Here is a 17,285-nt window from a genome sequence, read left to right as displayed (position 1 = left end):
TCCTCGTTAGCAGTCAGTGGAGCAGCGCAGAGCCTGGCTCAGTGCCTTGGGAAGAAGCAGCACGGCACCACGCACGTAACGGGGCATCTCCTGCACGTTGGGCCCCGGATGAGTCCCATCTCCTGACCTGCCGCGGCACGCACTGCAGGGAACACCGAGTGCCACCTGCCTCCGGCACAGCCAGCGTGCAAACCCCACCGCCTCCAGTGTGGTGAGTGTGCAAACCCCAGTGGCCCTGGGATGGTGAGCATGACAGCCCCAAGGCTTCCAGCACAGCGAGTGTGCAAGGCGCTCCTCTGCCAGCACGGTGAGGACGAGTGTGCAAGGCGCCCCTCTGCCAGCACGCTGAGTGTGCAAGGCGCCCCTCTGCCAGCACGGTGAGGACGAGTGTGCAAGGCGCCCCTCTGCCAGCACGCTGAGTGTGCAAGGCGCCCCTCTGCCAGCACGGTGAGGACGAGTGTGCAAGGCGCCCCTCTGCCAGCACGCTGAGTGTGCAAGGCGCCCCTCTGCCAGCACGGTGAGGACGAGTGTGCAAGGCGCCCCTCTGCCAGCACGCTGAGTGTGCAAGGCGCCCCTCTGCCAGCACGGTGAGGACGAGTGTGCAAGGCGCCCCTCTGCCAGCACGCTGAGTGTGCAAGGCGCCCCTCTGCCAGCACGGTGAGGACGAGTGTGCAAGGCGCCCCTCTGCCAGCACGCTGAGTGTGCAAGGCGCCCCTCTGCCAGCACGGTGAGGACGAGTGTGCAAGGCGCCCCTCTGCCAGCACGCTGAGTGTGCAAGGCGCTCCCCGGCACGCGGGCGCCCCCGCGGGTGCAGCCGCCCCCCCCTTCCCCTTCCCCTCCCCGGCCCGGCAGGGGGCGCAGGGGCGCGCGGGCGGCAGGGCGCGTGCGCGGGCTGCCGGCGCGGGGCGGAAGTGGCGCGCGGGCCGGCGCACGGCGGTGGGGCACGGGGCGCCCATGGGGCTCCTTAAAGGCGCCGCCGCCGCCACCCGCCCCCCTCCCGGTGCCGGCGGAGGGAAACGCCGCACGTGGCTGGAATGAACAGGTGGGGCGCGGGCCCCCCCCGGTGACCCCCCCCTCCCCCACCTCCCACTCCCCTCCGTGACCCGGCACGCACGGCCGCTGCCTCAGTTTCCCCCGGTACCGGGGGTCGTACGGCCGCGCTGGGGGCGGAGGCGGCCGCGGGCCCTCCCCCCAGGGTCTCGGCCTTTCTGGGAGGGTGCGGGGGGAACGGGGCCCCGGTAGGGGGGGTGGTGGTGGTGGTGCAAACCCCAGGACACGGGGTGCAAAGCCTGGGGGGGTGCTGCGCCTGGGGGGGGGAGCTGCAAGCCCCGGCGGAGGGAGTACGGCGCTGGGCTGGGGGCTGCGAGCCTGAGGGTGGGGGTGCAAACCTTGGAGGGGGGCTGCAGACTCCAGGTAGGATTGCAAGCTGCAGCATGGGGGGGGGGGGCTTCCCCACGTCCGTGGGGGGTTCCCCGTTGCAGCGGGCCAGGCTGGGTGCATCACCTGCAGCACCCGTCGTTGTCCCCTCCCTGGGAGGGCGGTTTGTCCTCCGGGCCACCCACGGAGGTGGGGGGGTGGCTGCGGTGGGTCCCACGGTTGAGTCCTCCCTCCCCAGAAGCGCTAGCAGCCGTCCCTGCCTGTTTGGGCAGCGCCCGGGTCCTGCCCGAACCAGGGTGGCATTAGGCAGGGGTGTGCCCAGGCAGGATGAGACCCCTGGTGCTGTTCAGGCACTTCCAGAGATGGTGCGGGGGTGGGACACACCCCCCCACAGAGCCTCACAGCCCTACGCTGGAGCAGCCCAGGTGCTGAGAAGCACCTGAGGGGTCTGCCTGCAGGATTTCCATCAGTGTTCCCTCGCTCAGGCTCGAACACCCAGCTGGGCCCTTCCTGCACAGGAACAGGCTGCTGAGCTCCTCGTGTCCCCTGGAGCTTCTTGCCTTTATCATCTTAATACATATTTACTTTTTTTTTCCCCCCTCCCTCTTTGTACCAAGCATCACAGCACTGTACCCAGACCCACCAGTGCTCCGGACCAAGCGGTGGGGTCTGGGTCGTGGTTTTAGGGACTTATATTTTTTCCTGGATGGGAAAGGGAGCAGCTTGCAGCTGAGAAGGGAGCTTGGATGCGGCCAGGAAGGCCTTGCCAGTGCCCTGGAGGTGCTCCGCTCCCCCCTTACAGCAAGGGAGAGGGCCATGTTGTGGCATGTATAAATAGCTTTAAGCCATTCAGGTGTTGCAGTGCTGTGAGCAAGAGATTTTCCCCCTGCTTGCGTAAGGGTTTATGTGGAGGGAAGGATCCGGCGCTGGGGCGAGCGCCCTGCCCATGGCACGGTTTTGCAATGGCTGTGTGGTCTGCGGGGAGCGTGCCAGGGTGCTGCGTCGCCTTGCTGCTGTCCCATGACAGGCACAATGGGACCTGTGCCCACCCCGCAAACAGCACCCGGCTCTCCCGGTGGGGCTGGTGTGTGTGACTCCAGGATAGACCCGTTGCCGCTTGCAGCCTTGGGCACCTAACAAGTCTGAAGCCTGTAATTGAGAGATTTATGACTGCTCTGACCTTGCAAATTGCTGAGTCAGATGGTGAAGGGTGGTTTTTTTCCTGCATTCCCTGGCTTTAAAAAAAAAAAAAGGTGGGTTCATGAAGCCTGGAAGCCTTTCTGCCGGCCCTGTCCCAGCATGAGGACTGTCCCCAGGCTGCGGCGAGGGGGAGCAGCTGGTCCTGAGTGTGCACAGCATGCTTGGGCTCGCTTCTCCAGGTCCTCCTCTCGCAGGAAGGGTGCGATATCCCCCGCTTCCCGAGGGCAGAGACGCTGGCCCTGGGGGCCACAGCTTTGCCAAGCCTTGGCGGGGGGAGCAGCAGCAGGGCGGGGGAGGCATGCAGAAGGTTTTGGACTTGCAAACCTTTTTTGGGGTGCTTGTTGCAATCTTGCACCCCCTGTGCGAGGAGGGAGATCCCCCCCTTGGGTGTCCCTCCATGGCTGCACTGGGCTCTGCTCCCTTCTCAGCTGAGGCTGGGGGGTGCTGCCGTGGTGTGGCTGGTCTTTGGACTTTGTTCCTTCCTGTCCCTTAATTTTCCAAGTGCAGGGAGGGGACGGTCCTCCCTCCCCAAGAACATGGAAGGCTGGCCTGGACCGTCCCCACCTCTCCAGCAAGGCTGGGCCCACTGCCAGCGGTGGGGCCAGGGGGGTTGTTATCGGGGTGAGCCGGCCCCAGGAGCGGTCCCTGTCCCCCCCACCCCAGGACAGCATGATTACAGGGGGGGCCATGCCTGCCCTGTGCCATGCCGATAGCAAGGCTGGAGGTGGGACGCCTGTGCTCACACCGATGGAGTGGGGATGCTGGGGGTGGGGGGGGAGCTCCTTGGGGAGCCATCGCTCGTCCCTGGGCAGGGACCCCCCCCAGGAGCACCCCCAGCCTCGAGCATCCCCCCTCCGTGTGTTGCAGGGGGCCAGTGCCATGGCTGAGAAGACGTCACCGAGCCCCGGCGGGGGCATTACGCCGCTGCAGCAGATGCTGGCCTCAGGGACGGGGGCCATCCTCACCTCCCTCTTCGGTGAGGACCATGGGGAGTGGGTGGGTGCCAGGGGGCTGGCACAATGCGGCATGGCTAAAGGATGGTGTTGTTTCAGTGACGCCGCTGGACGTGGTGAAGATCCGGCTGCAGGCCCAGAGGACCCCCTTCTCCAAAGGTAACCCTGCTCAGGGCAGGGTGGGGGTCTCCGGCCAGCCCCCCACCCCCCCCAGTCAGCCAGTGAGCAGCCCACGTGGATGTCTCGGTTGGCAGAGCTGGTGATGATGGGGACTTCTCAGCTCTTGAGCGTGGGGCCATCGCGAGGTGGCAGGTTACCATGGGCCCCTTGTCCTGATGGGCTCAGGGGGCCCCGCTCGGGGAGCTGGGCTGATGCTTCGCTCAGTCCTTCCCCCTCCACAGCCCCATGCCGATGCTAGTGGGGTCAGTGCTATGCCCGGCAGCCCCCTGCCCGGCAGGGAGCGGGGTGGAAGGGCTCAGCCTGCTCTGGCTGCTCGCTCTTTCCCCCACTGCCTTTGTGCCTGTCTCCACGCTGCTCCCCATAGCTTCCATGGGGCAGGAGAGACCCTGTGGGCTCTGCACCCCTCCCTACGGGGCTGGTAGGCTGGGGCTGGTCCCAAGGGACTGGTTTGGTGACAGTAGGGACTGCTTGGGAAGTGGCTGCAGGGGCATGCATTCCTTTCACTCATGGAGCTCTCCCACTGCCTGGCTCGGAGCTGCAGCACACGCGTGTGCCCCAGCCTGGGGAGGTGGCACATCCCCCTGTGTCATCGCTCAGTGTGTCCCCCGTTGTGTGTTTCAGCGTTGCCAGTGCGGTCTGTGCCCTGGGGCGCTCAGCAGGCCACATGTGAGTATGCCCAGGGGCTCCGGGCAGCTCCTGCCACCAGCGGCTTTGCTTTCCCGAGCCTTGACCCTGGTTTGCTTCCCCGCTGGTGGCGGCTTGGGCTCCTCTGGCTGAGAGGACATCCCTCTCTGGTGTGGGGGCTGTGATCGTCCCCCAGCCCCACAGCTGCTCCTGCAGCCCCGCTTTGGGGCTGGCTGTGCAACGTCCCTGCTGGGCCCTTGCCCGGGGGTTCTGCTGTGGGTCTGTTGTGCAACAGGTCTGTCTGTCTGTGGTCCTCCTGTCCTTGCCCTGTCTTGTCACTCTGTCCTGTTGCTACGTCAAAGTCCCCTTGGATCTCCGCCGCCCTGCTTGCTCCCTGCTGCCTGGCGTCCCTGTGCCTGGTCCAAGAGCACGGTGGAGGGGCCGTGCTGGTTCCCTGCGATGGCATCCCCACTCTACTGGGACAGCAGAGCTGACACCGAGCAAGGCATAAACCTCTCCTGCCACTGGCAATGGCTCCTGCTGTGTCCCTGCAGTGGGGCTGGATGCCCACTGCCCTGGCCTTGGTCTGGGTTTGGAAGAGACGATGGTTTTGGGGATTAAATGGGCTGGGCATAGGGCAGAGGGAAAGGGTCTCCTGTCTAATGGTGATGTTGTTACCTTCCCCCCCAGGGAAGTGTTTCCTCTACTGCAACGGGCTCATGGACCATCTGTATGTCTGCCAGAACGGCAACGGCTGCACTGCCTGGTACAAGGCCCCCACCCACTTCACAGGCACACTGGTAGGGGCTGTGGGTGCAGGCAGGGTGGGCAGGGGCCTCCCTGTCCCAGAGAGGGGGTCGGGGTGTTTGCTGGGGGGCTGCTTGCCCATCTGCCCCCGTCTAACCCTTCTCCCTGGTGCTCCACTTTCCCCAGGATGCTTTTGTGAAGATCACACGCTATGAGGGCATCAGGTCTCTGTGGAGCGGCTTGCCCCCCACCCTGTGAGTTTCGACCCTGCCTGGGGGGGGCATCTGGGTGCTAATGCCTGCCCAAGCACATGGGCATCTGCCCCAAGCCTCCTGCCAGCCCCCAGGGAGGGCATGTGTGCCCCTCACACCCCTCCTCCTTGGCAGGGTCATGGCTGTGCCAGCCACCGTCATTTATTTCACCACCTACGACCAGCTCCGGGACTACCTGCATGCTCGGACGGGAAGCCGGGGGCACCACATCCCCTTGCTGGCGGGGGCCCTTGCCAGGCGTGAGTACCCCTCCTCTCTGGGCGTCCCCCCGTGCCCACCCTGCATCCTCGCAGGAGAGCACAGCGGGTCTCTTGGCTGTTGGTGCCTGCATTTGGCACCTGGCTCTCCTGACATGGTGCTCTGATGGCTCCGGGACAGCTGCCAGAGCTGAGGGGGCTGATGCCCGATGTCCCCTCCATTGCAGTGGGCGCCGTGACGGTCATCAGCCCCTTGGAGCTCATCCGCACCAAGATGCAGTCCCGGCAGCTCAGCTACCGGGAACTGGGTGTCTGCATCCAGTCGGCAGTGGCTCAGGATGGCTGGCTGTCCCTCTGGAGGGGCTGGGGACCCACCGTGCTGCGAGATGTCCCCTTCTCAGGTATGGCTGCGGGGGGACAGGCTGAGCGGTGGCACTGGGAGTTGGGGGGGACGAGCATGGGCCAGGGCAGCCCTGCACAGGGTGAGGAAGGAGGTTGGTGTGTCTGGGGTACTTTGTCATAGCAGTGGTGTTTCTCATCTCCTCCCAGCTCTCTACTGGTTTAACTATGAGGTGGTGAAGGAATGGCTCTGCAGGCAGGCCCGGCTGGATGAGGCCACGTTCATGATCAGCTTCACATCCGGGGCCATCTCTGGGACGGTGAGTTTGGGGCCCTGGGGTCTGCACTGCGCAGGGGCTCGCTCAGCCGTGAGCTGGGGGAATGGCCCCCACGGGGAGCAAGGGATGGGGCTGGGATGGCACCAGGAGGTGACAGCAGAGCCGGCACTGGGCAGGGATGGTGACATGCCAGCTCACCGCCTGGCTGCTGGCCCTGCAGGTGGCTGCAGTGCTGACGCTGCCCTTTGATGTGGTGAAGACCCAGCGGCAGATTGAGTTGGGAGACAGCGAGGTGCACCCAGGTGAGGGGCCGAGCTCTGGGCAGATGCATGGGGGGCACCCATGACTCCCTGGTGGGTACATGGGCATCCCCAGACCGTCACCTGCTCCCCTTTCCCTGCAGTCGCAGCCTCGAAGCCTTCCTCCACCTGGCTGCTCATGCAGCGCATCCGTGCCGAGTCTGGCACTCGGGGGCTGTTTGCAGGTAAGGATGTGCCCCCAGCCCTGGGCTGGGGTTTACTGGTGCTCTGGTGTCACCGAGGGGCTAACGGGTTTGTCCTTGCAGGCTTCCTGCCCCGCGTCATTAAGGTGGCACCCGCCTGCGCCATCATGATCAGCACCTATGAATTTGGCAAGACCTTCTTCCAGAAGCTGAACCAGGAGCGGCGGCTGCGTGGGTTGTGAGCCGGGGCTGGGGCAGGGCTGGATGTGGCCGGTGCCCTGGGGGACAGTGCCAACCCTGCTCCTGGCAAGGCACCCTGGGAACAGCAAACCGCACTCGGCTGTGCAAAAAGCCCAAGTGCCTTCGTGCTGTGCTCTGCCTCCCCGCTGCCTGCGCACGGAGGCAGGGCCAGCCCTGCCCCGTTCTCCATCCACAGCCGCACTGGGGGACATCTGTGCCTGCTGCTGTGACACTGGGGAGGATGTGGAGTCCCCCACACTCATCCCTTGAGGCTGGACAGATGCTGCTGCTGGATTCACGGACGCTCTGGCAAGGACAGGGTGCCCCAGGAGACTCGGCAGGGCAGGAGATGGGAGCTGGGGCTCTGTCGAGGACCAAACCCTCGGGGGGGCTTCTCTGCATGCCTGCCTGGGCCCCCCAGCCCTGCTCCAGCTGGGGGTCTGCCCCTCCTTGCCATCAGTCACGCACAGCGTCCCCTTGCCGGCTCTGTGTGGCTTGGGGACATGTCAGGACCCTATCCCTGCCTCTGGACCTCTCCTCCCACTTGGGGTGTCCCTGTCCCCTGGCAGACCCTGGACTCGGACCCTGTGTGGGGACAGACCTCACTGCTGCTCTGGGGGGGCCGGCAGGCATAATAGCAGCCTATGCCCCCTCCCTTCACTGCGAGGGCCTGCCCCAGCATTGTGCCCCGTGTCGGTGCTGCCCTAGCTTGCCCCGGGATTCCAGGGGGGAATAACTTCTCTTATTTTCTTAAATAAAAAAAATATTTGTCTCTTAAGGCAAGGATTTCTTTGCCTGCTCCCTGCATGCTGGGGCTGTGGAAGGCATCCCCACAGGTGACAGGAGTGTCCCTGCTGCATGAGCACAGTGCTGTCGTCCACCAGGTCCTTGCTGGGCTTTGAGCGGGGGGTTAGGAGATCCCAGGACCTCCCTGCTACCTGCAGCAGCAACCCACTCTTGATGGGGCAGGGGCTGCCCTATCCTTGGGTGACCTGCTGTGTCCCGAAGGTGTTCTCCCTGCCGTGGTGGCCTGGGGTGGGGGGCTGGAGGAGGCTCGGTAGACCCCCCCCCAGCATCCCTGCCTGCGCCAAAGTCTCATGGCTGGGTGCACAAGGGCTCTTTTTCCCCCCCTTTCCCTCTCCCAGCTGGAGGGGAGCTCATGGAGGCCAGCTCAGCTTGCTGCGTTTATTGATTCCTTTTGCTCCAACAAGGCAGATGGGGCTGAATTAAAAACCAAAATCACCCAAAACAACCCGAAACCCCGGGGGAGGGTGGGAATGGGGGCGGGGGGGGGGGGTGGCGAGGTGGCTATCCCTGTCGCAGGGATGCCTCTGCAAGGAGGGACAGCTGGTCCCCAAAGCGAGGGACAGGCCAGCCCCCCTGCAGCGCCTGGGTGCGAAGTTGGGGGGGGGGGCTGGGGGGAGGCTGGGCACTAGAGGGCAGGCAAAGCCCGGGTGGGCGCCCAAGGGAAGAGTGGTGCCCCTGGGCCAAGCAGGATGGACACTGGGGCTGTGCTGGGACCTTTGTCCCCGAGGGGTTTTGGCCCTGACCCCCCCTCCCTTGCTCCCCAGCAGCGGTCATTCCCAGTGTCCCTCCATGGCACAGTTCGTTCCCCCCCGCCCCCCCCATCCCCAGCTCGCATGGGTCCCAGTCTGGCATCCCCCATCCCAACGGGTCCATGTCTCCAGCCAGGGACCAGGCTGGGGGTCCGAGGCGCAGCCGAAGTGGGGTGTCAAGATGGGGAGGGGGATGCCCATCTCCAGCTTCCCTGGTGGGTTCGGTGAGTCCCTCGTCGGTCCCGGGGTGGTGAACTGGGGGGGGGACGAGGTCAGTCCTCTGCCATGATGCTGGACCGGGCAGCTGGGCCGTGGGACGGCGAGGGGGCCGGGGGTCTCAGCTGGGGCTGCGGGTCGGGCTGGCTTCGGTGCTGTCGCTCACCAGGCACTCGTTGGATTTGAGACTGGCCAGGGACTTGCAGCTGGGCAGGGAGGCCAGGGAGCCGCAGAGCCCCAGCATGGAGGGCGTGGGGTCCTTCCCTGCGGGCACAGAGCGGGACGCCGACGTCGCGGGGGGCTGCAGCCTCGCACCCCAGCCCTGCCGCGGGGGGGGGGGGGGGGATGGGGATGGGGACCACCTCTCCGGGAGGGACCTGGGTGTCCTTGCACTGTTGGGACAGTTTCCCCGGCATGAGGAGGGGGCTGCTGGAGGGGGGAAGGGGGAGTCCAGATGCATGGGTGCGTGTTGGGGGACATGCTGAGCCTTGTGGGGCACCCTACAGTGGGGGGGGTCTTACCCAAGGGGCCCCAGGGCTCGCCTTCGCGCTTGCCCTCGCCCAGGCGCTGGGAGTCGGAGCTGAGGCTGTTCTCGGCCGAGAGCTGGTCGGTGCTCATGAAGCTGTGCCTGCGGAGGGACGGCGCTGAGCCCCCCCACGCCGCTGCCCCCGGGGCCAGGACAGACCTGCCAGCCAGGGCCAGCCCTTCTCCCCATCCCCTGCCCGGGGCAGACCCCCCTCGGGGCGGGATAGGGTGCTGGGTGCAGGTCAGGGCGGCTCTGCCCCCACTGGGGGGGTTACCTCCTGTAGAGCTTGCTGTCTGAGCCACTCTCGTTGCCGTTGAGGGTCCCCAGCGAGGGCCACTGGTTCACCAGGGGTGTCACCATCTCCTTGGAGAGCTGGGCCAGCTGCGGGTTCTCGCAGGGGATCAGTCCCGTCCTGTGGCAAAGGCGGGTGCTCAGCACCCGGCACAGCCGCGAGTGCCGGCGACCTGCCGGCCGACGCGGCCCACGGGACGTATGGGGCATGGGGGACCCACCACGTCCCACAGGACATACGGGACACTGGGGACCCTCCACGTCCCACAGGGCATATGGGGCACCCAAGGCACTGGGAACCCACCACCCATCACACCCCACAGGGCGTATGGGGTGCCGGGGACCACCACTCACCCTGCCCCTCAGGGTCGGTGGGGCACTGAGGACCCATCACCCACCCAGAGCCCATGGGGCACCCAGGCACCAGGGACCCCCACCCACCGCACCCCGCCAGGCCCAGCAGCAGCGGCATCTCCCCACTCACAGCTGCTCTTGCAGCTCCAGGATGATGCCCTCCAGCTCCCTCTTCTCCAGCTGGTTCTGCACCACCACCTCCTCCAGGCGCAGCTTCAGCCGCTTGTTCTGCGCCTCCAGGTCCTTCAGCTGCGACTCCCGCAGCCGCACCAGCTCCTCCAGGTATCCCTGCATGAGGCCACTGTCAGACCCACCGGACCCCCCCCCCCCCCCACTACATCCTCGGGGCCACCCAGGGTGACAAGGAGAGGACTGGGTCACCGCAGCAGTAGGATGAAGGGCTGCGGGTACCACCGGGCTGCAGCAGCGGGGATGCAGTGGGGGAGATGCTCCAGGCTGGAACATCCCAGCAGGGGTTGATACCCGGATGGCCCCATCCCAGCTCCTGGTACCTTTTGGGCATAAACGATGCGAAATTTCTGCTCCATCTTGCGCCACTTGTTGTACCAGCTGTCCTCGTCGGTGACCAGGGGCAGGTAGGGGTGTTCGGGGGAGCTGTCCTCACTCGTGCTGCTCTCCACGCTGCCCCGCTCCTCCTCCTCGCTCAGGTAGTCGTAGCTGGGGGGTATGGGGGCTCAGCAGGGATGGCACTGTGGTGGGGGGGCTGGCATGCAGGGGCAGGGGGGAGCCCAGCTGAGCCCCACTGGGGTACTAGGGGAGAGGCGGTGGGTTCCCCACCCCAGGGAGGGCATGCCGGCTCTTACCTCTGCGTGAACTTCAGGTAGGGCGTGTAGTCGATGACCACGGGCGTTTTACCGTCCATCACCTCGCCCTTCAGGCAGAAGCTGAGCGGTGGCAGGAGAAGGAGCAAGAGGATCAGGGCAGCCCCAGGGGGCTGGCGGGGGGGACGCAGTCGGGGCAGGGCGCCCGTGTCCCACCGCGCCGCCCGCCCTTACCTGAAGTCGATGGCGCTGAGCCCGATGAGCATCCCCGTGAGCACCATGGATTCATCCCGCAGCATGATGGCCCCATCATCGTAAAACCTCCTGCGGGGAAAAAAACGTGGCTGCGTGGGCACCCACTGGCACCCCAAAACACACCGCAGTGCCCACACACCGTTACCGCTCCCAGGGCGGCGCAGGCATGCGCGTGGCCACGGCCGGCCATGCCATGGGCCACTCACCTGGTGGTCCGCGTGTCCTGCAGGGCCGTGGAGATGTACTCGGACATGCGCTTCTCCATCAGCGCCACGCGGATCCAAGCCCGGCCCTGCAAGGCACTGCCCCGTGGGGCAGCCCTGAGAACGGGTGCCACCATCGGCTGCTCATCAGGTGCCACCCTCGGGTGCCCCCCCACCACACTCCCGCCTGCCCCCGGGGCTCTGGGCACCAGCAGGTGGGTGGTCCCCACCTGGGAGCTGCTTTCAGCCCCATTGTCCCCCCCGTGGGGACCCACAGCTCCTGTTTCTCCCCCGTGACCCTGTGGGGTCCTATGGGGTGAGATGGGGCGGCAGGAGGGCAGGGCGGAGGGGATGGGGGCAGAGAGAGGATGGGAACAGGGATGGGGAGGGGATGGGATGGGATGGGGATGGGGTGAGGATGGGGTAGAGATAGGATGAGGATAGAGATAGGATGAGGATGGGGATGGGATGGGGATGGGGACAGGGATGGGTCCATGTGGCAGGGACAGGGTGTGAATGGAAATAGGGGCAGGAATAGGAATGGAGATGGGGACAGGGATAGAGACAGGGACAGGGCTGGGGCTGGCACTTTCCTGACCTTGGCCCTGGAGGTACTGATGTTCTCCATGTTCTCGATGCTGCTGACGCAGTTGTTGGGGACCTTGCTGCAGGCCAGGCGGATGTAATCCCAAAACCCACGCTGCCCATCCGAGCTGAACCAACTGATGGGGCCTGCGGGGACCGAGGGGGCTGCGGTCAGGGGCTGCTGTGCTGGCAAACGCCGTCCGCCCGGAAAGCCCCAAGCCAGAGCCCGGACTTGCTCTCTGGTGCCAGCATGTGCATGCCTGCATCCCCATCCACCATGCAGCGCAGGGATGGGGACAGGGACACACCAGGGGCTGCCCGGGCCACCGTTACCTTTAAAGCGGTGGCTGAGGATCTGCTCGAGGATGGCGGCAAAGTTAACGAACTCCTCGGAGGAGTCGTCGATGGGCTCCGCCGTGTATTTCTCCAGCAGGGTCTTCACTGAGAACCTGGTGGGGGGACGGGATCACCGGTGGGAGGGGACAGACACCCAGTACCCTACACCCAGCATCCAGTACCCTGCACCCAGCACCCTGCATCCAGCACACGTTAGGTTTTAGCAACGGCGCAAATTGTTTTTGCAGACGTCGGCTTTCGAGCCCGGCAGCGGGAAGAGGGCGGCGGGCTGAGCCTCGGGCTGTGGCTCACTGACCCCCATGTCCCCACGTCCCCAGGGAGCCCTCCAGGGCGGCCGCTGCTCCCCCGCCGTGCGAGTGGCCAGGAAGGGCAAACAAAGGCCCCCTTCCTCCCCGGCCGTGCGCGGGCGGTGATGGCTTCCCCTTCCGCCCAGCCGCTCGTGCTCGGTGGAGAGAGATGCCGAAGACGTGAAAACCGCTGAGCCTGGCTGGACAGTGGGGGACCGGGCAGGTGTTTCCATGGGGGGGGGGATCGCCCTGTCTGTGGGTCACAGCCACACGTGGGGAGGGTGAGACCGGGGATCCCCATGACGGCAGGTGGAGGGTACCAGATCACGGCAGTGGGGTCTGGAGGTGCCTCATGGCACGGCAGTGAGGTCTGGAGGCATCCTGGTGTCATGACAGCGGGGTCTGGAGACATCTTGTGCCATGGCGAGGAGCCCTGGGGGTCCCCATGTCATGACAGCAGGGTCTGGAGGTGCCCTGTGCCACAGCAAGGAGATCCAGGGGGTCCCCATGTCATGACAGTGGGGTCTGGAGGTGTCCCGTGCCATGGCGAGGAGCCCTGGGGGTCCCCATGTCATGACAGCAGGGTCTGGAGGTGCCCTGTGCCACAACAAGGAGATCCAGGGGGTCCCCATGTCATGACAGTGGGGTCTGGAGGTGTCTTGTGCCACAGCAAGGAGATCCAGGGGGTCCCCATGTCATGACAGTGGGGTCTGGAGGTGTCCTGTGCCATGGCGAGGAGCCCTGGGGGTCCCCATGTCATGACAGCAGGGTCTGGAGGTGCCCTGTGCCACAGCAAGGAGATCCAGGGGGTCCCCATGTCATGACAGTGGGGTCTGGAGGTGTCCCGTGCCATGGCGAGGAGCCCTGGGGGTCCCCATGTCATGACAGCAGGGTCTGGAGGTGCCCTGTGCCACAGCAAGGAGATCCAGGGGGTCCCCATGTCATGACAGTGGGGTCTGGAGGTGTCTTGTGCCATGGCAAGGAGCCCTGGGGGTCCCCATGTCATGACAGCAGGGTCTGGAGGTGCCCTGTGCCACAGCAAGGAGATCCAGGGGGTCCCCATGTCATGACAGTGGGGTCTGGAGGTGTCCTGTGCCATGGCGAGGAGCCCTGGGGGTCCCCATGTCATGACAGTGGGGTCTGGAGGTGCCCTGTGCCACAGCAAGGAGATCCAGGGGGTCCCCATGTCATGACAGTGGGGTCTGGAGGTGTCCTGTGCCATGGCGAGGAGCCCTGGGGGTCCCCATGTCATGACAGCAGGGTCTGGAGGTGCCCTGTGCCACAACAAGGAGATCCAGGGGGTCCCCATGTCATGACAGTGGGGTCTGGAGGTGTCCCGTGCCATGGCGAGGAGATCCAGGGGGTCCCCATGTCATGACGGTGGGGTCTGGAGGTGTCCTGTGCCATGGCGAGGAGCCCTGGGGGTCCCCATGTCATGACAGCGGGGTCTGGAGGTGCCCTGTGCCACAGCAAGGAGATCCAGGGGGTCCCCATGTCATGACAGTGGGGTCTGGAGGTGTCTTGTGCCATGGCGAGGAGCCCTGGGGGTCCCCATGTCATGACAGCAGGGTCTGGAGGTGCCCTGTGCCACAGCAAGGAGATCCAGGGGGTCCCCATGTCATGACAGTGGGGTCTGGAGGTGTCCCGTGCCATGGCGAGGAGCCCTGGGGGTCCCCATGTCATGACAGCAGGGTCTGGAGGTGCCCTGTGCCACAGCAAGGAGATCCAGGGGGTCCCCATGTCATGACAGTGGGGTCTGGAGGTGTCCTGTGCCATGGCGAGGAGCCCTGGGGGTCCCCATGTCATGACAGCGGGGTCTGGAGGTGCCCTGTGCCACAGCAAGGAGATCCAGGGGGTCCCCGTGTCATGACAGTGGGGTCTGGAGGTGTCCTGTGCCATGGCGAGGAGCCCTGGGGGTCCCCATGTCATGACAGCGGGGTCTGGAGGTGCCCTGTGCCACAGCAAGGAGATCCAGGGGGTCCCCATGTCATGACAGCGGGGTCTGGAGGTGCCCTGTGCCATGGCGAGGAACCTTGGGGGTCCCCATGTCATGACAGCGGGGTCTGGAGGTGTCCCATGTCATGGTGAGGAGCCCTGGGGGTCCCCCAGGCCCCAACAGCAGGACCTAGGGGTCCCTGGCACAGTGACCCCAAACCTCGGTGCCCCCCACATGCCCCCCAGGCCAGGCTCCATCACAGCCCAGCACAAGCAACCCCTAACTGGGGGTCGGGGATGGGGGGGGGACATCACCCCATGCCCACACTTGGGCCCTGGGGACAGGAAGGACCACCAGCCCCACCACCCCATCCCTGCCCCCCCCCCGGTCCAGCCGGGCGTCGCCATGACAACCCTCATCCTCCATCCCTGCTGCCTTCATCCCTCCATCCTCACTGCCCTGAGTGGGGGCCCTGACGTCACTTCCTCGGCCCCCTGCCCACGGGCGGGGGGAGGGGGTCTCCAGCCCCAGCCCCCCCCGACCCCCGCTACCCCCAGCCCCCCCCAGCACCCTCCACCCCCCCTGCACCCACCCCCACACACACACCCGGCCCTCCTGCCCCCGGCATCACCGGCACCGGCAGCCTCCATGTTGTCGTTGTGTCCCCAGCCCCCCCCATCACCCCCCCAGGACCCCCCCCCAAACCCCACCGCCCCCACCCCACCGCCCGCATCCTTGCATCCCCCCCCTCCTTCCCTGCATCCCCCATCCTCCTCCAAATCTCAATTTCCTCCCCCCCCCCCAAAAAAGCGACTGCACCACCACCAAAATATCCCCCCCAGGGTGAAATCACCGGGGGGGGGGGTCGATATGACCCCCCCTCCTCCCTCACCCCCCCTCCATCCTCCATCTCCTCCATCCCCAGCAGCAGTGGTCCTCTCTCTCAATCTCTCTCTCTCTCTCCCCCCTCCCGCCCCCTCCCCACGCTCCCCCCCCCTCTATTTTCACTTGCCCCCCCCCAAGACCAGGCCAGCCCCCACCTGCAGACGGTGATGAGGTTTTTCCTCTCCACGGCGATGTTTCTGGAGGAGGCTTTCTTGGAGGAGAGCCCCAGAGCCATGGCAGCCTGCAGGCAGCTCGTTTCCATCCAGAGCCGCCTGAACCGGGGCGGGGGGGGGGGATGCCCAGCCACGGGCGATGCCCCTTCTCCCGTGGGGTGACCCCCGCTTCCCACCCACCCTCCCCCCCCCCCACGCCACGGTCCCCCGCACCGCGCAGGCTTTGCTTTACCAGCAAAACTCCCCCCACCGCCACCAACGCCAACGGGCCGTGCGTCCCCCCCCCAAAGAGGGATGCGGGGCCTGGTGTTCTCCCCGCCTCCAGCCCCCCCCCCCCAAAAAAAAAAATCTTTTCCCTCCTGGGAAGGGAGAGGATGGGGGAATAAAGGGGGGTGGGATGAAGCTGGGGGGGGAGCTTCCTCCCTACAGGGCCCAGTCCATCACCATGATGTGCCACTGGTGGGGACCCCGTGGGCAGAGATATGGCGAGGGGGGGGACACGACAGGCTCTGGCTGGACCCTAGGCAGTCCCCAGGGGAACTGGGGGGGCCTTTTGCCCCCCCGCCCCAGGGCTGAGCTCGGCTGCCCCCCTCCCTGCCGTGGGTTCCTGCTTTGGGGGGGATGCTGAGCATCTCCCCTCCCCGCGGGGTCTGTGGGGTGTGTGGGACCCCCCCAAGTGGGGGGGGGGTGAGGTGTGAGCCCCCCGGGGGGGGCTGTGCTAGGGAGGGAGCCCCACAATGCTCCCAGCACCCTGCTTGTGTACTGTGCCTCAGTTTCCCCATTGATGTGACAGGGTAATCGAGGGGGAGGTCAATACCACAGGCACCCATATCCCCCCCCCCTCCCCAGCACCCAGATAAATCAGAGTCACCCTGAGCAGAGAGGCACCCCCCAACCACGACCTGGGGGGACACATCCCACCTCTCTGTGCCCCCCCCGGGGTGCCCCACACCCTCCTCTGCCCCTGCAAAGGGGACCCAGCCCATAGCACCCAGTCGGGGGGCAACAGGGCACCCCTGGGGGGGAGGGACCCCCAAAATCCACGGGGTTGCTGCAGGGAGGGGAGCCCTTGGCAGCACCCAGATAACACCGGGGGCCGTTATCAGAGCACCCAGCCCGCGGCTATCGCAAATCCTGGCCCCGCGGCCCCGCAGCAGGTGCCACCGGGTCCCCAAATTGTGGGACAGGCCAGCAGCCCATGGCCCCCAGCCTGGACCGTCCCCCCAAATGGGGCTGTCACGGGGGGGGGCAGCACCGTCCTGACCCCACGACTGGGGCACGAGCGATGCCCCAGCAGCCGGGATGTCCCTGCGGGTGTCCCCGAGCACTTGGGTGGCTGGTGTGGGGGGGTGTGTGTGTGTGTGCACGTGTGTGGGTGTGCACGGGCAAAGCTCACCCACCTCACCCTCGTCCCTTTCCTTGCACCCTAGGATTTGGGGCTGGGGGCCGAGAGCCCTTTAGGAAGGTTGCAAATGGAGAGACACGCGCACGTACGTGCACACGCGTGCATGTGCACGCCTGCATGCAAATACGTGCGTGCACACTTGAGCATGCACGCGCATGCACGATGCACACACACGTGCACTCACGTGTACACACACACACGCACGCACCCTCCTTGCCCTGCACCGAAGCATCCATGCCCCTCCCACCACCTCTCCGCAGGGCACCCCAGGGACGGCAATCCCACGGGACAGACGGAAGCCTGGCCACGTCCCCCGTCCCTGCAGGAACCCACGGGCACCTCACGCCTCCTCCCCTGGGGAAACCTCCCCAGGAACCCCCCCCCTTTTTTTTTTTTTTTAAAAAAAACGAGAAAACCCCAACCCTACGTGAAAGAGGGGGGCAGCCAGAGGGTTCCCGGGGATTCCCCGCAGGGAAACCCGGAGCCTCATACATAAGATAGCGGGGGGCACCGGGAACACGACACGGCCGAGTCGGGGCAGGACGAGCGGCTGGGGAGGGCCGTGGGGCGCGGGCAGGCAGGCAGCAGGCAGGCAGGGCGCAGCCTCGACGCCGCAAGATGTTGC

At 66.0% G+C, this 17,285-nt stretch overlaps 2 protein-coding genes across 4 annotated transcripts; one reads left to right on the top strand and one right to left on the bottom strand.

The window, feature by feature from the left end:
- The first annotated feature begins 883 nt into the window (after positions 1-883).
- SLC25A39 (solute carrier family 25 member 39) lies at positions 884-7,627 on the top strand. 2 transcript variants are annotated; one of them, XM_069786651.1, is made up of 12 exons: positions 884-1,042; positions 3,445-3,553; positions 3,630-3,689; positions 4,332-4,376; positions 5,025-5,134; positions 5,268-5,335; positions 5,468-5,592; positions 5,778-5,951; positions 6,100-6,209; positions 6,388-6,469; positions 6,571-6,651; positions 6,733-7,627. In XM_069786651.1, exons 2-12 carry the CDS (start codon positions 3,457-3,459, stop codon positions 6,849-6,851), a joined length of 1,071 nt encoding a protein of 356 aa, XP_069642752.1. In that variant the 5' UTR covers positions 884-1,042; positions 3,445-3,456; the 3' UTR covers positions 6,852-7,627. The 2 variants fall into 2 exon arrangements, with proteins under 2 accessions (XP_069642752.1, XP_069642753.1); XM_069786652.1 differs by lacking the exon at positions 4,332-4,376.
- Positions 7,628-8,020: 393 nt separating this feature from the next.
- On the bottom strand, positions 8,021-15,422 carry RUNDC3A (RUN domain containing 3A). 2 transcript variants are annotated; one of them, XM_069786650.1, is made up of 11 exons: positions 15,238-15,389; positions 11,951-12,066; positions 11,631-11,764; positions 11,036-11,121; positions 10,809-10,898; positions 10,617-10,697; positions 10,305-10,470; positions 9,923-10,080; positions 9,422-9,559; positions 9,143-9,249; positions 8,021-8,885 (listed from the first exon to the last, which is right to left on the bottom strand). In XM_069786650.1, exons 1-11 carry the CDS (start codon positions 15,342-15,344, stop codon positions 8,743-8,745), a joined length of 1,326 nt encoding a protein of 441 aa, XP_069642751.1. In that variant the 5' UTR covers positions 15,345-15,389; the 3' UTR covers positions 8,021-8,742. The 2 variants fall into 2 exon arrangements, with proteins under 2 accessions (XP_069642751.1, XP_069642750.1); XM_069786649.1 differs by lacking the exon at positions 9,143-9,249 and having other exon boundaries at positions 15,238-15,422.
- Positions 15,423-17,285: the final 1,863 nt, after the last annotated feature.

The sequence above is a fragment of the Haliaeetus albicilla genome, chromosome 7 (genome assembly GCF_947461875.1).
Source record: "Haliaeetus albicilla chromosome 7, bHalAlb1.1, whole genome shotgun sequence".
NCBI lineage: Eukaryota > Metazoa > Chordata > Aves > Accipitriformes > Accipitridae > Haliaeetus > Haliaeetus albicilla.
The sequence above is the reverse complement of the archived record's forward strand: the minus strand, read 5'-3'. Positions and strand labels throughout refer to the sequence as shown.

Bases quoted from the DNA above. Each gene is read 5' to 3' on its own strand.
- SLC25A39 (XM_069786651.1), top strand. From the start codon at position 3,457: ATGGCTGAGAAGACGTCACCGAGCCCCGGCGGGGGCATTACGCCGCTG. The intron at 3,554-3,629 runs GTGAGGACCATG...GTGTTGTTTCAG, and splicing joins CATCCTCACCTCCCTCTTCG to TGACGCCGCTGGACGTGGTG. The intron at 4,377-5,024 runs GTGAGTATGCCC...CTTCCCCCCCAG, and splicing joins GGGCGCTCAGCAGGCCACAT to GGAAGTGTTTCCTCTACTGC.
- RUNDC3A (XM_069786650.1), bottom strand. From the start codon at position 15,344: ATGGAAACGAGCTGCCTGCAGGCTGCCATGGCTCTGGGGCTCTCCTCC. The intron at 11,122-11,630 runs GTCAGGAAAGTG...AGTGCCTTGCAG, and splicing joins TCAGTACCTCCAGGGCCAAG to GGCCGGGCTTGGATCCGCGT. The intron at 10,899-11,035 runs GTGAGTGGCCCA...TTTTCCCCGCAG, and splicing joins CAGGACACGCGGACCACCAG to GAGGTTTTACGATGATGGGG.